General features: G+C 35.4%; 2 protein-coding genes across 8 annotated transcripts in view; both read right to left on the bottom strand.

Moving 5' to 3' along the window:
- Positions 1-1,432: 1,432 nt before the first annotated feature.
- On the bottom strand, positions 1,433-4,821 carry LOC111289614 (uncharacterized). The gene is made up of 8 exons (XM_022880803.2): positions 4,656-4,821; positions 4,496-4,567; positions 4,309-4,377; positions 3,858-3,932; positions 3,684-3,752; positions 2,681-3,289; positions 2,167-2,238; positions 1,433-1,874 (listed from the first exon to the last, which is right to left on the bottom strand). Exons 1-8 carry the CDS (start codon positions 4,758-4,760, stop codon positions 1,641-1,643), a joined length of 1,305 nt encoding a protein of 434 aa, XP_022736538.2. The 5' UTR covers positions 4,761-4,821; the 3' UTR covers positions 1,433-1,640.
- Positions 4,822-5,318: 497 nt separating this feature from the next.
- LOC111290709 (pleckstrin homology (PH) domain-containing protein) overlaps positions 5,319-14,551 on the bottom strand; it is a 33,487-nt gene continuing 24,254 nt past the window's right edge. For 3 of the 7 annotated variants that reach the window (XM_022882141.2, XM_089767563.1, XM_022882142.2), the window contains 17 exons: positions 14,434-14,507; positions 13,983-14,331; positions 13,796-13,894; positions 13,562-13,717; positions 13,034-13,215; positions 12,447-12,938; positions 11,780-11,957; positions 11,547-11,683; positions 10,464-10,590; positions 10,095-10,316; positions 9,656-10,015; positions 8,193-8,351; positions 7,823-8,104; positions 7,532-7,747; positions 7,392-7,444; positions 6,190-6,298; positions 5,319-5,965 (listed from right to left, as the gene is read on the bottom strand). In XM_022882141.2, coding sequence (XP_022737876.2) covers positions 5,624-5,965; positions 6,190-6,298; positions 7,392-7,444; positions 7,532-7,747; positions 7,823-8,104; positions 8,193-8,351; positions 9,656-10,015; positions 10,095-10,316; positions 10,464-10,590; positions 11,547-11,683; positions 11,780-11,957; positions 12,447-12,938; positions 13,034-13,215; positions 13,562-13,717; positions 13,796-13,894; positions 13,983-14,331; positions 14,434-14,507 — 3,537 coding nt within the window. In that variant the 3' untranslated portion in view covers positions 5,319-5,623. Of the gene's footprint in view, positions 5,966-6,189; positions 6,299-7,391; positions 7,445-7,531; positions 7,748-7,822; positions 8,105-8,192; positions 8,352-9,655; positions 10,016-10,094; positions 10,317-10,463; positions 10,591-11,546; positions 11,684-11,779; positions 12,039-12,446; positions 12,939-13,033; positions 13,216-13,561; positions 13,718-13,795; positions 13,895-13,982; positions 14,332-14,433; positions 14,508-14,551 lie in introns of all 7 variants that reach the window. The other 4 variants (XR_016346125.1, XR_016346123.1, XR_016346124.1 and 1 more) reach the window with 4 other exon arrangements.

Genomic DNA, 14,551 nt, shown 5'->3' with positions numbered 1-14,551 from the left:
TAGTTTCATTTTCGTGATGAAAAATTGATCATCTTCCCATACTTTCTATGCACGGTGATTTTTGGAAAAGTCAGAAAAAAAACGACCTCGTTTGCCAATGTTTTCACACTCCCAATTTCAAGTAGCCATTGTCTTGTTCTGTCACAATCAATGCAAACAAGGTCCCCACCACAAATTCCCCTTTTTTTCTTCCTCTACTGTAACATTTGCTTGTGGTTCTCCATTGCTGAAACGTATCCATTTCAATCCCCACAAAAAAAAAAAAAAAAACCCCTCACCGCCCTTTCTTTTTCTACGCAATTAATCTTTTCCTTGGTACAGATTTCATTGGTCCTTTTAAAAAAAACCAACTACTAGCTAGGTTTGTGATAGCTTGTTTCATTTGAGTCTCCAATTTTTGTACGAAACTACTGTTGTTAGAATTTTGCTAATATAAAAATGTGATCAAATGTGGGTGATTAAGCAACAAAATTTGGTTGCCATTTTTTTTTTTCTTTTCCTGTAGAGGACAGTTTTATTAGGTATAGAATAAGTCAATGAACAAACTATCCTGAAATGTCAGAATTCAGAAATTGCAGAAAAAGTGAAATGATTGAATTAAACGAACATTTATATAAGATTCACTATGCATTTTAACAAGCATTGTGTTCTGTCCTGGATAAAAATAAATAAATAACGCATAAGTTTGAAATCGCCATATACATGTTTGTCTCTTGCATATAAATCCAATCTTACCATTAGTTTCTTTTAATTGTTAAAGTTTGGGTGTGTTTATCAATGCATAATCTCTTTCAGATAAGTTTTGGTAACCATGATCATCCAGCAGAACAAAATTAGTGCAAACTTGACTCAACCATGTTTGAAATATGAACTATATATCTTGTTCTGGCCACAACTGGCTATCAAGATATCGATAGAAAATAGAGGATAAGTTTTCTGTGAAAAATGATAAGCAGACAATTCACCTAGAAACATATTATGACAAGACCAGGGTTGCTGTCATAACAGAGATATCCGCTGCAGTTTTATATTCTAAAAAAATAGCACATTGATCTTTTATTTGGCATCTTGAATTCAGCTGAACAAGACATAGCATATTTGTTTTTCAATTTTAAAGAAGGTTAGCACTTTCCTCTGGAATATCTGCTGAAGCTTCAAAAGATATTTCCTTCTACGTATAAGGCACTGAACTTGGAATATATATTTTTTATGATACAGAAAATCCTTATTCAAAGTTTTTTGTACCTGTCATTTTCACAAGTCAAATACCCCACTTAGAACGATAACTTGTAATGCTTCTCTAAGCCACCTGCAGACTCAAATTTTAAAATTTCTTTTAAATAGAAAAAAATGAAGAAGAGGCATATTTAATTTTGTATAATAATTATGTAATAATAACAGCAAAACATAGAAGCATGTAAGTTCATAACCATACAAAGAATTTGAATCGTCATAATATTAAGCCGAAGCGAATGCTTATCAACATTGTTTGTAAGTTTTACACATATATTACCAAATTAGGAAATTATTCAAGAAATAACATTCATTGCGATATCATAAACTTATGTTATACGGTAACATTAACATATGTCTTAGCCTTTCAGTAGCTTATGGATAATAATAATTCACAGAGCTGAAAATCAACATTCTGCTATTGGAAATACAGAACCGATTTTATCTCCGAATCGGTAGCACTTGATATTAACAGAGTATGGACCCAGCTGCACATAGTTATCCTCTCCACCCACAAAGAAACACAGAGTATAGAGAGCAATTTCAAATTCTGGGCTCACCCCAATGAAAGTACTTGACACAGATTTGAGAACCCCATTCCATTCGAACTGAATTGTAAGCAACTGTGTTTCAGAGTCCGGCTGCAAAAAAGAGAAAGGTAGAAGGGAAATATTAAACATTGAAAAATAGGTGAGGGTGCAGGTGATGGAGAAAAGAAGTTCCTCTTCAGGTTTATAATAACTTTCATCAAAGAAAATGAAATGTTTTCCTTCAACCTCAACCAAATATATTATCTGCAGTGGCCTAGAAACTTCAATTTATCTTCATCAAATATGAAAAAAATACTTTCTTCTTTCTCTTGCATGCATAGCCAAAACTTAGAAGAGAGAATAAAATGCTAACAGAACAGAGATTGAAGATGAAGAGACTTACAGTTTCCCCTTGTCTTCGGGGTAATATATAACCTTGATAATCAACTCTTCCTTTTGCTTCTTCTAGGTAAAACTAGAAAATGAAATATTCCGTTAGCAATATACACCTATAGAGAAAGAAATGTTGTTTTTTTTAAGAGAAATGCAAACCTATCTACATAGCACCTAAAAAATCAAAAAGTGCATTAAGGTATGCTTGGGACAGGGGTTGACAATGGATTGCTTTAATTGATATTATCACCAATGCTCCTCTTTTATTGACCAACAACTTCAAAAAGTTAATGAGAAACCACACTACCCTTTTTTTTTTTTGCTCCAACGGATGAAAAAAAAAAAAAAAACATTTTGCATAGAAGAATTATAATATCTCAGTATTGCTTCCAGACAAGTCAATGATATAAAACAAGCCAAGCCATATACTAATGATTGCAACAACTTAAATCTTTTCAGATCCAAGCATCATCATGCATTATTGAATTGACAAACAAGAAAAAGTCACAGTAACAAACACACACCTGAATCCAATTGTGGAAGCCAGTAACTTCTTGCTCACCCTGTTGCTTGATTTCTCCAACAAAAACATGTTCAAAGGCAGAAGAGGAACTGGATGTACCACCTCGACCATAAAGATCAAACCATAGCTTCGTCATCATTCTTTTGAAATCTTGATAGTTTTCAGATACAATGCCCTTCAAAAAGAGGTACTTGTGAAGATATTTAATTGGTGCAGTTCTACTGATTTCTTCTATGAAAGCAGACTGCTCTTGTTTCTCCTCAGATGTAACAACTTCTTTGCACCCAGCATTTGGGTTGTAATTATCTAAGAGAGAACAGAACCGAGAAAATGTAGGTCTTCTAAATATGTCTTCACTTAACGAATAAAACAGACTTCCTTCTGCCATATCTTGCTTTTGGTAAACCTTCTTCCCTTCACCACAGTCAATCTGATAATCCTTTCCAGGTTCCAAACGGTTTAAATCGAGTTGCCACAGCCTGTTGCAAGCTTGTGACAAGTCAGCAAGTTCCTCTTCAGAAGGTTCTATGCTAGTACCAGTTTCAACCTCATCAGAGTATTCTTGCTCACTAGGAGATCGTTTATATCCTTGCCAGTGATCCATCCGAACCTGCAAATATTTCATTCACAAGGTATTAGACAGTGATTCAAAAAGAATAAGGCTATTCAATAAGTGAATCATAGAGCCCCAACGAAAAAAATAGGACTCATCTATGAATGTCATAGTCTATAATATTGTACCCAAAAACTAGAAGGGATGTAAAGTGAATATTGACCAACCTAATGCAAAAGATATCTAATGTCATTATGCTACACATCATGAATCTACATGTTTTCAAGTAAAATTCAAAATACTACATCTGCAGCTTAAAAGAAAAGTAAATCTAAAACCATATAAAGGGAAAGAGGAGAAACAACACAGGCATAGTGATCCAAGGTGAGTACGACATTAGCATTGCATCAATTTAAGATGTGACATATAAAAAGATAGAGTAAGAATAAGCCTTGTGTGGTCGTCTTTGAGGCTTTCTGCCAACAGTTTCCCAGCCATCATTATTCTCATTATCTTGTTCCTGTATGCAAAGTTAAAACCCTTCAAGGTCAATCAGAGCACTCACAAATATAGATTTCACTGAAAAGAAGTTAATTACAACAGCAAAATAAAACCTAGTGGCAACCTTTCTGCTCCATTCACTTTGGCTATAACCATGGTGGTCGCCACCTTCATCCTTTTCATATCCCCCATACTCAGCCTGCATTTAAGGTTATTGATAATAAGGCCACATTTAGAATAATGATCAAAATGTCAAATCTACAACCCAAAAACAAATAGTAAATGAATTAATACAACTTTCAGAAAAAAAAAAAAACAATTTACATACATCATTTGACAAGGCCCTTCCATACATCCAAACATATAAATCATGGGTGCCACCATGTATGCATGTATACATACAAATTCATGCAATTTAAATAAAAGCAAAGAAAGTTTCACAAAAACATGATCGATTCAAAATAATTAACTTAAACTCTTCTTAGCGTGTTTCTAACGGTCAGTTCATTGTGAAGTTTAGTATTAAAAAAAATGCTAAAAATAGTAAATTTAAGTAAAAGAAATCCGAAATCTACCTTGTGGGGTCTGCTGGAAGGTCTTGAACCCGAAACCTCCCAGCCGTCGTGCTCTTGTTGACTCTCCTCCTAAAAAGTTAATAAAGTTCCCAACTTTAACAAGAAAACAATGGACAACCACTTCGATGTACTCCAATTTCAGATCCAAAAGACAAAACTTTAAAAGAAAAAAACAAGAAAGGAAAACCTGTCTTCTCCACTGATTCGGAGGATTATGGCCATGTGTACGATCATCGTTATCCTGCTCCCCTGACACCACCTGCTCACGTTAGCAAATCCGATTACCAAATTTTTAAACCTAAACTATAACATAAGCAATGAGATCGGATAAAGAAATCCAAATTAACCTGGGCCCAACTGGATCTGGAGCGTTCATCTCGATCCTCATTTTCTCCATCGCGGCCACCACCGCCAAGCGCAACGTCGATCAAACCTTTGATCAATCCCTCCATTGTCTCAATAGAAGAGTGAAGCTGTGTGAAGTGAGAACCGTGTAGTGATCTGTTCTGAGATAAGCACAAGATAAGACCTTTCTGGATTTTGTTAGGACGCGGGACGCGGGGAATGGAAACTTTAAGTTTGCCGACGCAGCTCCTCCATACACCTCCTCCCACGTGTATGGTCTTTAACCATTCCGGCTGGTATTTGTGGGCCCCTGTCTCTTCCACTTCCAACTGATTTTTTTGTGTAGGACAACCCCAAGTGAATTTTTTTTTTAATGTTATACTGTCGTTTTTCAGTACAAATCTATTTCTACGTATAACCAGTGAACTATCCTGTTTTTAGTATATTACATTCCTAATTATATCCTTCAATTTTTTTAATTTAAAATCTAAAGTTTGAGGTGCAGGGATATATAAAAAAAAGATTAAGTTTTATAATCAATAAAATTTTTGAATTTTACAAACAAAATTAACTACTAACGCATATCCATTAAAACATTTAAAAAAATAAAAAAATGTTAAATTTTCAATCTCTTCTATAAAATTAAAAAAATTATACTAATAATATATTAAATACGATCTCAAAACCTTATAATAAAATCAAATATTAATGTGAACAAATGAATACACTGATGAGATTTTTAAAACATTCAGATTTCCTGACAAAATTTAAGTGCCCTATTTATGAAGGGCGAAGCCTCACTTCCAATCTTCATTTTTTACAGAAGCTTTGAAAACAATTTTATATATACATTCACTATATTCAAACCAAAGCCAATAAAGAATCATGAAGCAACAAATCGGTTATTCCAGTTGTTTTTTTTTGCATTTTATGGAACCTCAACTTGTGTCTATAACAATACCAAAATTCACTAAGCTTCTGATGATTGCGGGGATGGAAGATCATCACGAACTCTCGTGGGCTTCCAGTTGGATTCTTCTTTAGTTTCTCTTAGAGCAACAAAATGGAGAGCGTCACTTCGGACTTGGTAAACATGACAACCCCAGGGATATGATTCTGGTGCAGACCAAACCTTCTGCTCCTCAAATGTTGTTTCTTCGGCATGTGTTTCCGCCACACAATGTACCAAATCAGCTTCTGGCTCCTCGAAACCTGCTACAGCAACACATCCGAGAGAGGTGAATCCCTCGGGAGCTCGTGGATACCAAATTGAGACCGGAGTTGTGTAGTCATCCAGACAATTCCTCCATACCTGCAGGATCTCTCAATAAGAACTCCGTTTTAAAATGGTTTAAAATTGACACTTCAAACCCGTGAGACTAAAATAGTTTGTCCATGTCCACATTAGCATAGAAAATCTAATGTCTAATACAAAATTTCGGGCAAAATATCAGGATATCATTAAATAACTCCTACAAGCCCTAAATGACAGCTATTATAAAGATAAAATTTGATCATGCCTTTGCTCGTTCTTACCAGGTCATAGCCCACAGGAAGTGCAAATAGCTTGTCAATGTATCGGTAAACAGCAGCAACATTAGGAGGGTAGCTCCCAACACGAGCTATGTCACCAATGGAGACATACCTGAAGGAAAGAGAAACATGATCCAGCTCCGAAATATATGCAAAAGCATTTGGCAACATGAGGTAATAATTACGATGAAGAATTGAAGATCCAAGGTCCACTCAGTAATCCATGTTTCTCAACTGCTATTGCTGCAAATTAATATTTTACCTAATACTAGACTACCAGGAAACAACAAAATACGAACTACCCAGATTTAAACCCTTTCTTCTCTTTTCCCTTTCTCACTCGCCAGTTTACTTGGTTTAGTTGGCTACTAGAGCTACAGTCCGAGCAAAAGTAGGTAATTGAGGAAATTGGGCTTTTTCAGAACTCTAAAATATTGCGAAGGCAAAATAACATCACTTAAAACCTCCCTCCATCCCCTTGGCACCTAAGCCTTGGATCACGTGACCATAAGTGAAAAAATTAACAGTACACAAATATCCTAATCCATAATGCATAAAACATTTAAGTACAAAACGCATTTTTGCCCAAAGAAGGCCATAAAATGATTCACTAATATCCTGATGATTAACTTTGCTTGGTCAGTAACAGAAAATTTTGACCCTATCACTCAACTAAAACTTGTTTGGTTAATGACTGATACATATCAAGTCCTATCACTTATTACAACTAAATTGTGTATCAATTTCCCATTAGAGTTTCATACCATAGTACATCCGTTTCAAATTAAAGTTTCATATATAACTTCTGATCTTGACTACCTTCTATTATAAAAAGATAATACTCTACTTGAAATTTGAAAAAATAAAAAGAAAAAAAGAACCAACAACTATGGCTCACTTCCTAATGATGCATATCAAGAAAATAACTAAGGAGTAATACATGTCAACCCTTTATTATAAAATTGGCATTTTTCAAGGTTTACAACATTGATGTAAATTCCAGCCACAAGTGAATGAAAAGAGAGGCTTGTGATTAGTACAAGAACATTCTCAATGGTAAAGACGTAACATTTTCATGTTAATTCATAGGAAGCCAAAACAATCAGATTAACAGATAAGATGAAGTAAGCAGAAAAATACAAACTCTAATCTTTTTAAGGTAAAAAAAAAAAAAGAAAAAAAGCTACAAAGAATTTAGTAATTACCCGTCTGGACAAATGGGCCTCCAAATGCTAAATACTCCACCATCATCAGCTACCTAATAGACAACAAACTTTTTATGCTAAGACCATGCCATGAAGTAATCTACACTGCAACAAGTAAAGAATGGTAAAGCATAAACCACCTGTTTTCTACATAATGCACATCGACCTTTCAATTCTCTCTCACTGCTCCAGATCTTCCGAAAGTTTATACTGTGTTTAACAAATTTTGTTTCCTCAGATGCAGAACTTGATGAAGAGATCTCTCTTGACTTGATGATGGATTTATTTGGGGCATGTGGTATTTTCCTATCAGTCTCACTCCAAGAAAAATGTACATATCTCTGGCTTGAAGGAACCTGAAAAATGGAGAATCTTGTCAGTACTGTTTACATGCCATCTTGAAAGGATAAAGATTTATACAAACTGCCAACCTTTAGCTTAATGCTGTTCCTGTCAGATTGGTGCGCTCTCCACATCTTACGCACCACTGAACATATCTTAACAGCTTGTGGTTCTATTCCCTCAACTTCTTCAACATTGCACTTTATCACTCGAACAAACATTTCTGATCTCCTAAAATTCTTAAGATGCAGGAGCAAGTGAGAAGGCAGCTGACTGCCTGCTTTTGCCAACTCCACTGCCATGAGCTCTTCCCATGGCACATCCCACATGATCTTGCAAGGTTTTTTGTCCATCTTGTCACGAGATGAACACTGCGACAACGAGAAACGAAGGCATCAGAAAATGAGCTGAAAATTTACTTACATACTTAGTTTCAAAGCTTAATTCCCCTTGACTCACCTGCAAGAGCATAACTCGCTTATTGGTCACTAAAACTATTTTTTGGTATGGTACAAGAAAATGCTCTTCATAATAATCAGACCAAGCAAATTTTGAGGGCTCTTTGAATATTTCACTACAGCCAAAATGTTGACTTGCTTCTGCCAGATAGAGCACCATCTGGAAACCAAAGCATGAAAGCAATCAAATTCACAAATTTTCCAAGCAGATAGATGAAGCAATTCCATTTTTTTCAATTTTAAGCTCTGAAAGTTTTCAGTACGTAACAGATAGATGGAGCTTAATAAGGCTCATCCATCCTCTATCTCGTATGTCTCAGAATGTGTGTCAACCTATGCTATGCCAATCTCTGAGTGTCTCATGTCTGAGGTGTATGCACATGTGCCAATCCTATTCCTGGCCAGCAAATGATTCTAATTCTTGGCACTTTATCAACTAACCAGGGTCGCACATAAAGACCATATCTGTCTGCTAAAGTGATCACAACTAACAATTCCTCCACTGTACAATGCCTAAAACTACTTAAAATACTTACCAACATTCTATGAGATAAAGTTAGGACAACATGAAACTAGACTAGAAAATTAATCCAATATTGTGAAATAGTATGTCATCTTTGCATATTTTTACATAGACACCTACACATAAAACAACCATAAAATTTACAACCAAAGAGAGAACAACTATAATTATCAATAGTATTTACATTCTTTTTGCCTGGTGAAAGATAAAGATGCTAACTAAAATACATTAAGGCTATAGATTAATAAGTTTTCCATCCTCACCCCTTGCCATCCTTCCTACCAGGTTTTGCTTGGAAGTGAGGATGGAAATGAGTAAGGATGGAAAACTTGTTAATCTATTTAAACTACAAAATAGGAAAGTGGTTATGAATTTTAAGTTTTCCATCCTTCCAACCAAGCAAAGCCTAACTCAGGTTTGCTGAAACCATGAAATTTCACTAGAGAAAGCGTAAGAAACCAAAATTTCAATTAATTCTTGTAAATAGTGTTATCCTACATCATTAAGTTTAGAGTTATTGAGGCTTTATAATCAGGAATGGGCTCTCTACCTATTGTCAATTGTTTAGGTTATATTTTTAAAATGGTATCAAAGCCTAAGTTGTTTGTTGCCTATTATTTCTTGTCATGCACGAGGCCTATTTGCTTTTGTTGCTAGTATTTGGCCAAAACGTGAGTGGCGACCTATGTGATGTTATCCCACATCAGTCAAGTTACACTGTCTGTAGTGACTCAGTTGGATCTTTCCACCTATTATCAATAGATTTTAGGTTAGATGCTTACTAGTTTCTATTAATGTTGGTTTGGGTGGTCAATGCTCAAACATTTCATCCATACACATAAAAGCAACATAGAGTAAAATGATAGCTAGCTCTAAGCACAAATTCAAACACACTCAGGACAAACACTTTCTGCCTCAAAAAAAGGCTATTAAGGTGGTACCTGACCAGTAGCTTCTTTCTCAGAGTACTCTCTCAGTATACCATCAGCATGAATAGCTCGGGGATTTCTAATTCTCTGGAGGGTGCTTTTGTCATTTAAAACCTCCAAACATTTGGAACAGCTAGCGCTGATTCCATCAACTGTCAATGAGATGAAATCTAATGCCCCACTGACTGGTTGAACAAAAAATCCTAGGAAAGCACGCCCAATTCCATGAGCAAGTCCCAAGAGACCATTCTGTCTGGCACTTTCCACTGGTTTTCTCACAACTCCAGAAACCCCAAAAGCAACACCCTGTGCAAAAGCTTCTGTTCCTTGAATAATTCCATCACCTACCCCAGTGATTCTCCTTGATGACACCTAATCTTGAGTTAGAACTTAGTTCTCAAAATTTTTTAATTAACCAAAGTTATTAACAAAAATGAAAAGATAGACTTACCTGCCTTGAGCGCAATTGCAGAAACTGCCCATCAGTTGAAAGCTCCGCAAATCCTTTACTCAGAGAAGCCAAGGTTGAACTAGTCATACCAAGTACATCAACTGAAAATAACAAATGAAGAGGGTTATGAATTAAATCTCTCCAAATACGGTTTCCAATTGCAGGAAGAATGGAACTTCTGCGCATGAATCTGTCTTTCCGCATCACCCTCCTTAGATGCACCTATAATAAAAAGCCCAAAAGTAAGTAGCCTGATAGCTACAAAAGATATATTGCCTGTAGAATGTGTCCCGAACTCAATGTTCTAAATGCTATTTTAATAGGTAGGAGCATTGCTAATTTAGTAAAAAAAAAAAAAAAATCCCTGACCTGAATTTTAAATGCATTTCCAATAGCAGAAAGTAGAGGACTCCACACACCCAGAACCCCATGGGGTCTCTGAGCTGGTGCTGTCTCCAAAGACACTTTCAGCCTTACTTCTGAAACATCTATCAGGCTGAAAAGATCAGAAGAGGGAGAAATAATTATTACATCTTGGCTTCAAACCCCTAAATGATATTTTCTTTTAATAAGTTAAACATTTGATGATGAAGGTGAATCCTCTTGACATACAAAAAAGGCAGAAATCAATGTCCTCTCAACACTTTTCATTGAAGGAGAAAATCTAGTAACATTAGAACTAGCATTAAATAAAATAATAATCCTTCTAGTACAACAATATTTGTGCATGGAGTTCAAGTGGATCAAGTTGGGCACAATGGCATTCTGAAATAAACTACTGCTTGGTCTTGAATGTCTCATTAGTCAAATGAAAAAAAATGAATTTGTTTTAGAGGTTAGTAACGATGAGCACATTATCAATATATCTCCAGCTATATTTTTGATAAAGATTTCAAGGGAATTTTATCAAAATTCATTTAGTAAATGAAATGAGAACAAAACAACATTCAATATCACAATCAAAGCCATATATTGCTGCACAATAGTTTCTTTGATGCAATAGTATAGGTATGTTAAAGCCGAACTATACTTGTTAGCTGTTACACGAGAAAAGAGCTTTGAACCAAAAAAAAAAAGGAAAGGAAAAAATACAATAAATGGATTCTCTTCCAAAACAAAGCATGGACGAAACTGAAAACAAGAAAACAGAAACCTTTAAAAAATAAACTTACAAGGCAAACAAAGTCATTGAATATAGAAAACTACTTGTATGTCTTAAACTGGATAGACACGTAACATATATACATGTGTAATGTGCACATGCCATCACACTTGCATGCACCATTAAGAAACAAATAACCAGAGAAAGGCGGAGAAGAGGAAAGGAGGTATTGAAACTGAATCATGAAAATATCACAAAACACTATTAATAACTTTTTGCTATTTACCTACACCTAGCCAACATTAATATTACAAGTTTCTAGCTGTAAAGAGGTAGAATATTAGCCTTACTCAACACGTATCTCTGGGTCAACTTGAGTGACAGTGGAACTTTGGGGAATGTGATCTAGCTGAAGATTGTTATAGAAATCAACCAATGCCCAGATGATTGGTTCATGAATATTCAGCCTCCAACACTTGTCGGTCACCTATCATGTGAACAGAGGTCGTATAGAGCAATTACTCTATCATCTAAAACAACAGAGTAAATCTAAATGCTAAGCATCACACAGATAGAGCATTACCCGTATATATACATATGGATACACCTGGATTCCATCAGTATTCACATTTAGCATTGTAATAGTCATCTTAAACACAGGATGATGAATATCGCTTATCTGTTCAGGTGCCAATAGCACTGGCATTAATGATAGAGGAAGCTGGTTGTCAATCTGCAAATACCCCAGAATGAGCTTGAACCTGGCAGAAAGGGATAGTATTTCTTAGCTTATTCATCTGAAGCACCAAGAAATTTAACCGATAGATGATAAGTCCCAAGATCTAGCAGATATTTGCAAAAAATCATTTGTAAGAAGTTGGAAATGGAAAAAGCCAAGGAAGTCTAGGGAAGGGGTGTTAGTTTAAGTCATGTCATCTTATGCAACAGGCCATTGCTATCCATAAAACAAGAGTACAGGTTAATAAATGAGCACTTGAAGGGAGAAAAACAATGGGTCCAACTTAAAATATCAGTGACAAGAATTAACGCATGCCATTAGTGAAGAAAAGCACAATAAATTTTTTTACTCTAAATTTTTAACTTTCTACAGGTAGCAGGACATATTCTAAATGATGTGTCATCACAAGCATTGTCTGATGGCCAAGAACAAAAACTGCTAAACAGCTGAAACCAAGAACATCATTCCAATTCTTAATTAAAAAAAAAAACTGTGAAATAGAAGCTCTTACCTGCTGGTGGTTCCGCAATCATAGCCAGTAGAATATGACATAAAGACTCTGTCCAGGTACAAGTAAAAGAGCTCTTTTGGCAAGTGGTCCACAACAGATACCCCAACAACTCCCAACTCAATGATGATTTCTACAGGTGTGACATCGATCAATGGCTTTCCAGCAGCAGTCAGAGACCTCGTATCTTCATGTGTACTTAACTTCCATGTCCAATCATCCATGAATCTAACAACTTTGATATTACCTATTTCAAACAAACGCAACTGCATTCCAAGTTCTTCATCTGGAGAAAATTGCCCAGCCCTTTCCAAATCAACTTTCCAGACTTGATTATTGCAATCTCCATCAATTTTAGCATCAATGATCTTTTGTCCATACGGATCTTCCCAAGAAAAATTTGTAGTTGAAAGCGCTCCTAAAGTTATCCATGCATACTCACCAAATCCAGATTGGCGAATGCATATTGTTTTGTCAATGGTTCTGTTCTCAATCCTGTTTATTCATGCTTTGACAAGTCAATCAAAACCAACATAATCATGTCCTGCATCACACAATATCAAATATCTAGGACAAAATGTCTAACTTACCTGACAGGACCTTTGGTTGATCCAAGGCGGAACACTACTATAAAACGTGATCCTTCTTCATAGCCACGTATTTCTACCTTCAAAAAGGTCCTTGTACCATCATGCCGCCTCAAAACCAATGAGATAGTATCCTCTTTCACTATTTGAACAGGAAATGACCATTCTGTATCTTCTAGGCGTACCTACAAATTTCAAATAAATCAACTTAATAAGAAATATTAGATAAATTTGATGCATCATGGCATTTTTTTTATTAAACAAACATAGTTAGTAGACAACAACAACAACAACAATCCCAAAACCATAATAATAAATAGTTTCAAAAATTCAGTTAGCAAAATTATAGACCCTTTTGAAAATTGGAAGAAGGCAAAAAAAAATAAAAATTGCAATTCAATTTAGAAATCTAGTGCAGGCAAACAAGAAATGAGATGAGTATAAGTATTATGCTATAATCTCAACACAAACAATCAAGATTCATGGATTAGTGTAAAAACATGGATAAAAGGTTTTACACAATTCACTGACCTGAAGTTTATCCATTCCATCATTCTCACAATGTACAAAGGAGATTCTTGAATCAGATGTGCGAAGAACCTTAGGCTCATCATCACTGCTTAACTTAATGTATATGTCCCGACCGAGTCTGTTAGTAAAGGTCATGTATGGTCGGACAGTAACCACCTACAAAGATTGTAATGAATCAGGTGCTTGCATTACTGATAACATATTCATTTTTAGACCACTAAGTAATGTTGCTACCTTTGTAGGGACAGATTGATACGGGCAGGGCTTTGCAGATACAAAAAGGCGCATACATTTGCCATCAGCATTATAAGCATAGAGACCCACAGATCCATCCTGTTGGTCAGGAAAAAGAAAGTACTTAACAAAAAAAAAATTCTTTTAAGCAGAGATGGCTTCTAATTGCAATTGAGATTTGATCTACCATGTCTCCAAGGGGAGAAAGATCTTTAACAGGTCCAAAGTGCTCATTGCTAGATTCAGTAATTGCTACAGAGAGGCCAAGCAAATTAAAGTTCAAAGCTGAGGCAATTGTATGACCACTGTACATTTCCTCATCAGTTATTTCCTCAATAATTTCTTCATTTTCCTTTTTAGAAAGAAGAGGAAATACAATCTTCCTTGTGCGTTTCTTCCCTCCTACATCAACAAGCCTGTAAGTAAGAGGTGGACATCTGGAAACCGAAAACCAATAAGGAGCATAGACTCTGATTGTTTTTGACATCATTGCTCGTTCTTTGTCATAATTTTGTTCAATAATGAGTTGAACAATCCTGCATAAACCACAAATATATCAGAACAGAGAAGACTTTGCTTTAACATATTCAAGAGACTTGGATTTATTTTTTCTTAAGGTAATGCAGCATATAATAAACCTTCCAGAAATTGAACTTCTTAAGCTTATTGTTTTGGAAGGAATTTCACGAGGATGAGATATCAGAACAGCTTCCTGTAAACCAGTAAAAAGTAAAAATAAATAGACAACGAAATATG

Source organism: Durio zibethinus, chromosome 11 (genome assembly GCF_047325235.1).
Source record: "Durio zibethinus cultivar Kanyao isolate XHJ-2024 chromosome 11, ASM4732523v1, whole genome shotgun sequence".
Classification (NCBI taxonomy): Eukaryota; Viridiplantae; Streptophyta; class Magnoliopsida; order Malvales; family Malvaceae; genus Durio; species Durio zibethinus.
This window is presented reverse-complemented; position numbering and strand designations above follow the sequence as displayed.

Excerpts from the sequence above, each read along its gene's own strand:
- LOC111289614 (XM_022880803.2), bottom strand. The coding sequence starts at position 4,760 with ATGGAGGGATTGATCAAAGGTTTGATCGACGTTGCGCTTGGCGGTGGT. Across the intron at positions 4,568-4,655 it reads CCAGATCCAGTTGGGCCCAG|GTGGTGTCAGGGGAGCAGGA; the intron begins GTTAATTTGGAT and ends TAACGTGAGCAG. Across the intron at positions 3,290-3,683 it reads CTCAAAGACGACCACACAAG|GTTCGGATGGATCACTGGCA; the intron begins GCTTATTCTTAC and ends AAATATTTGCAG.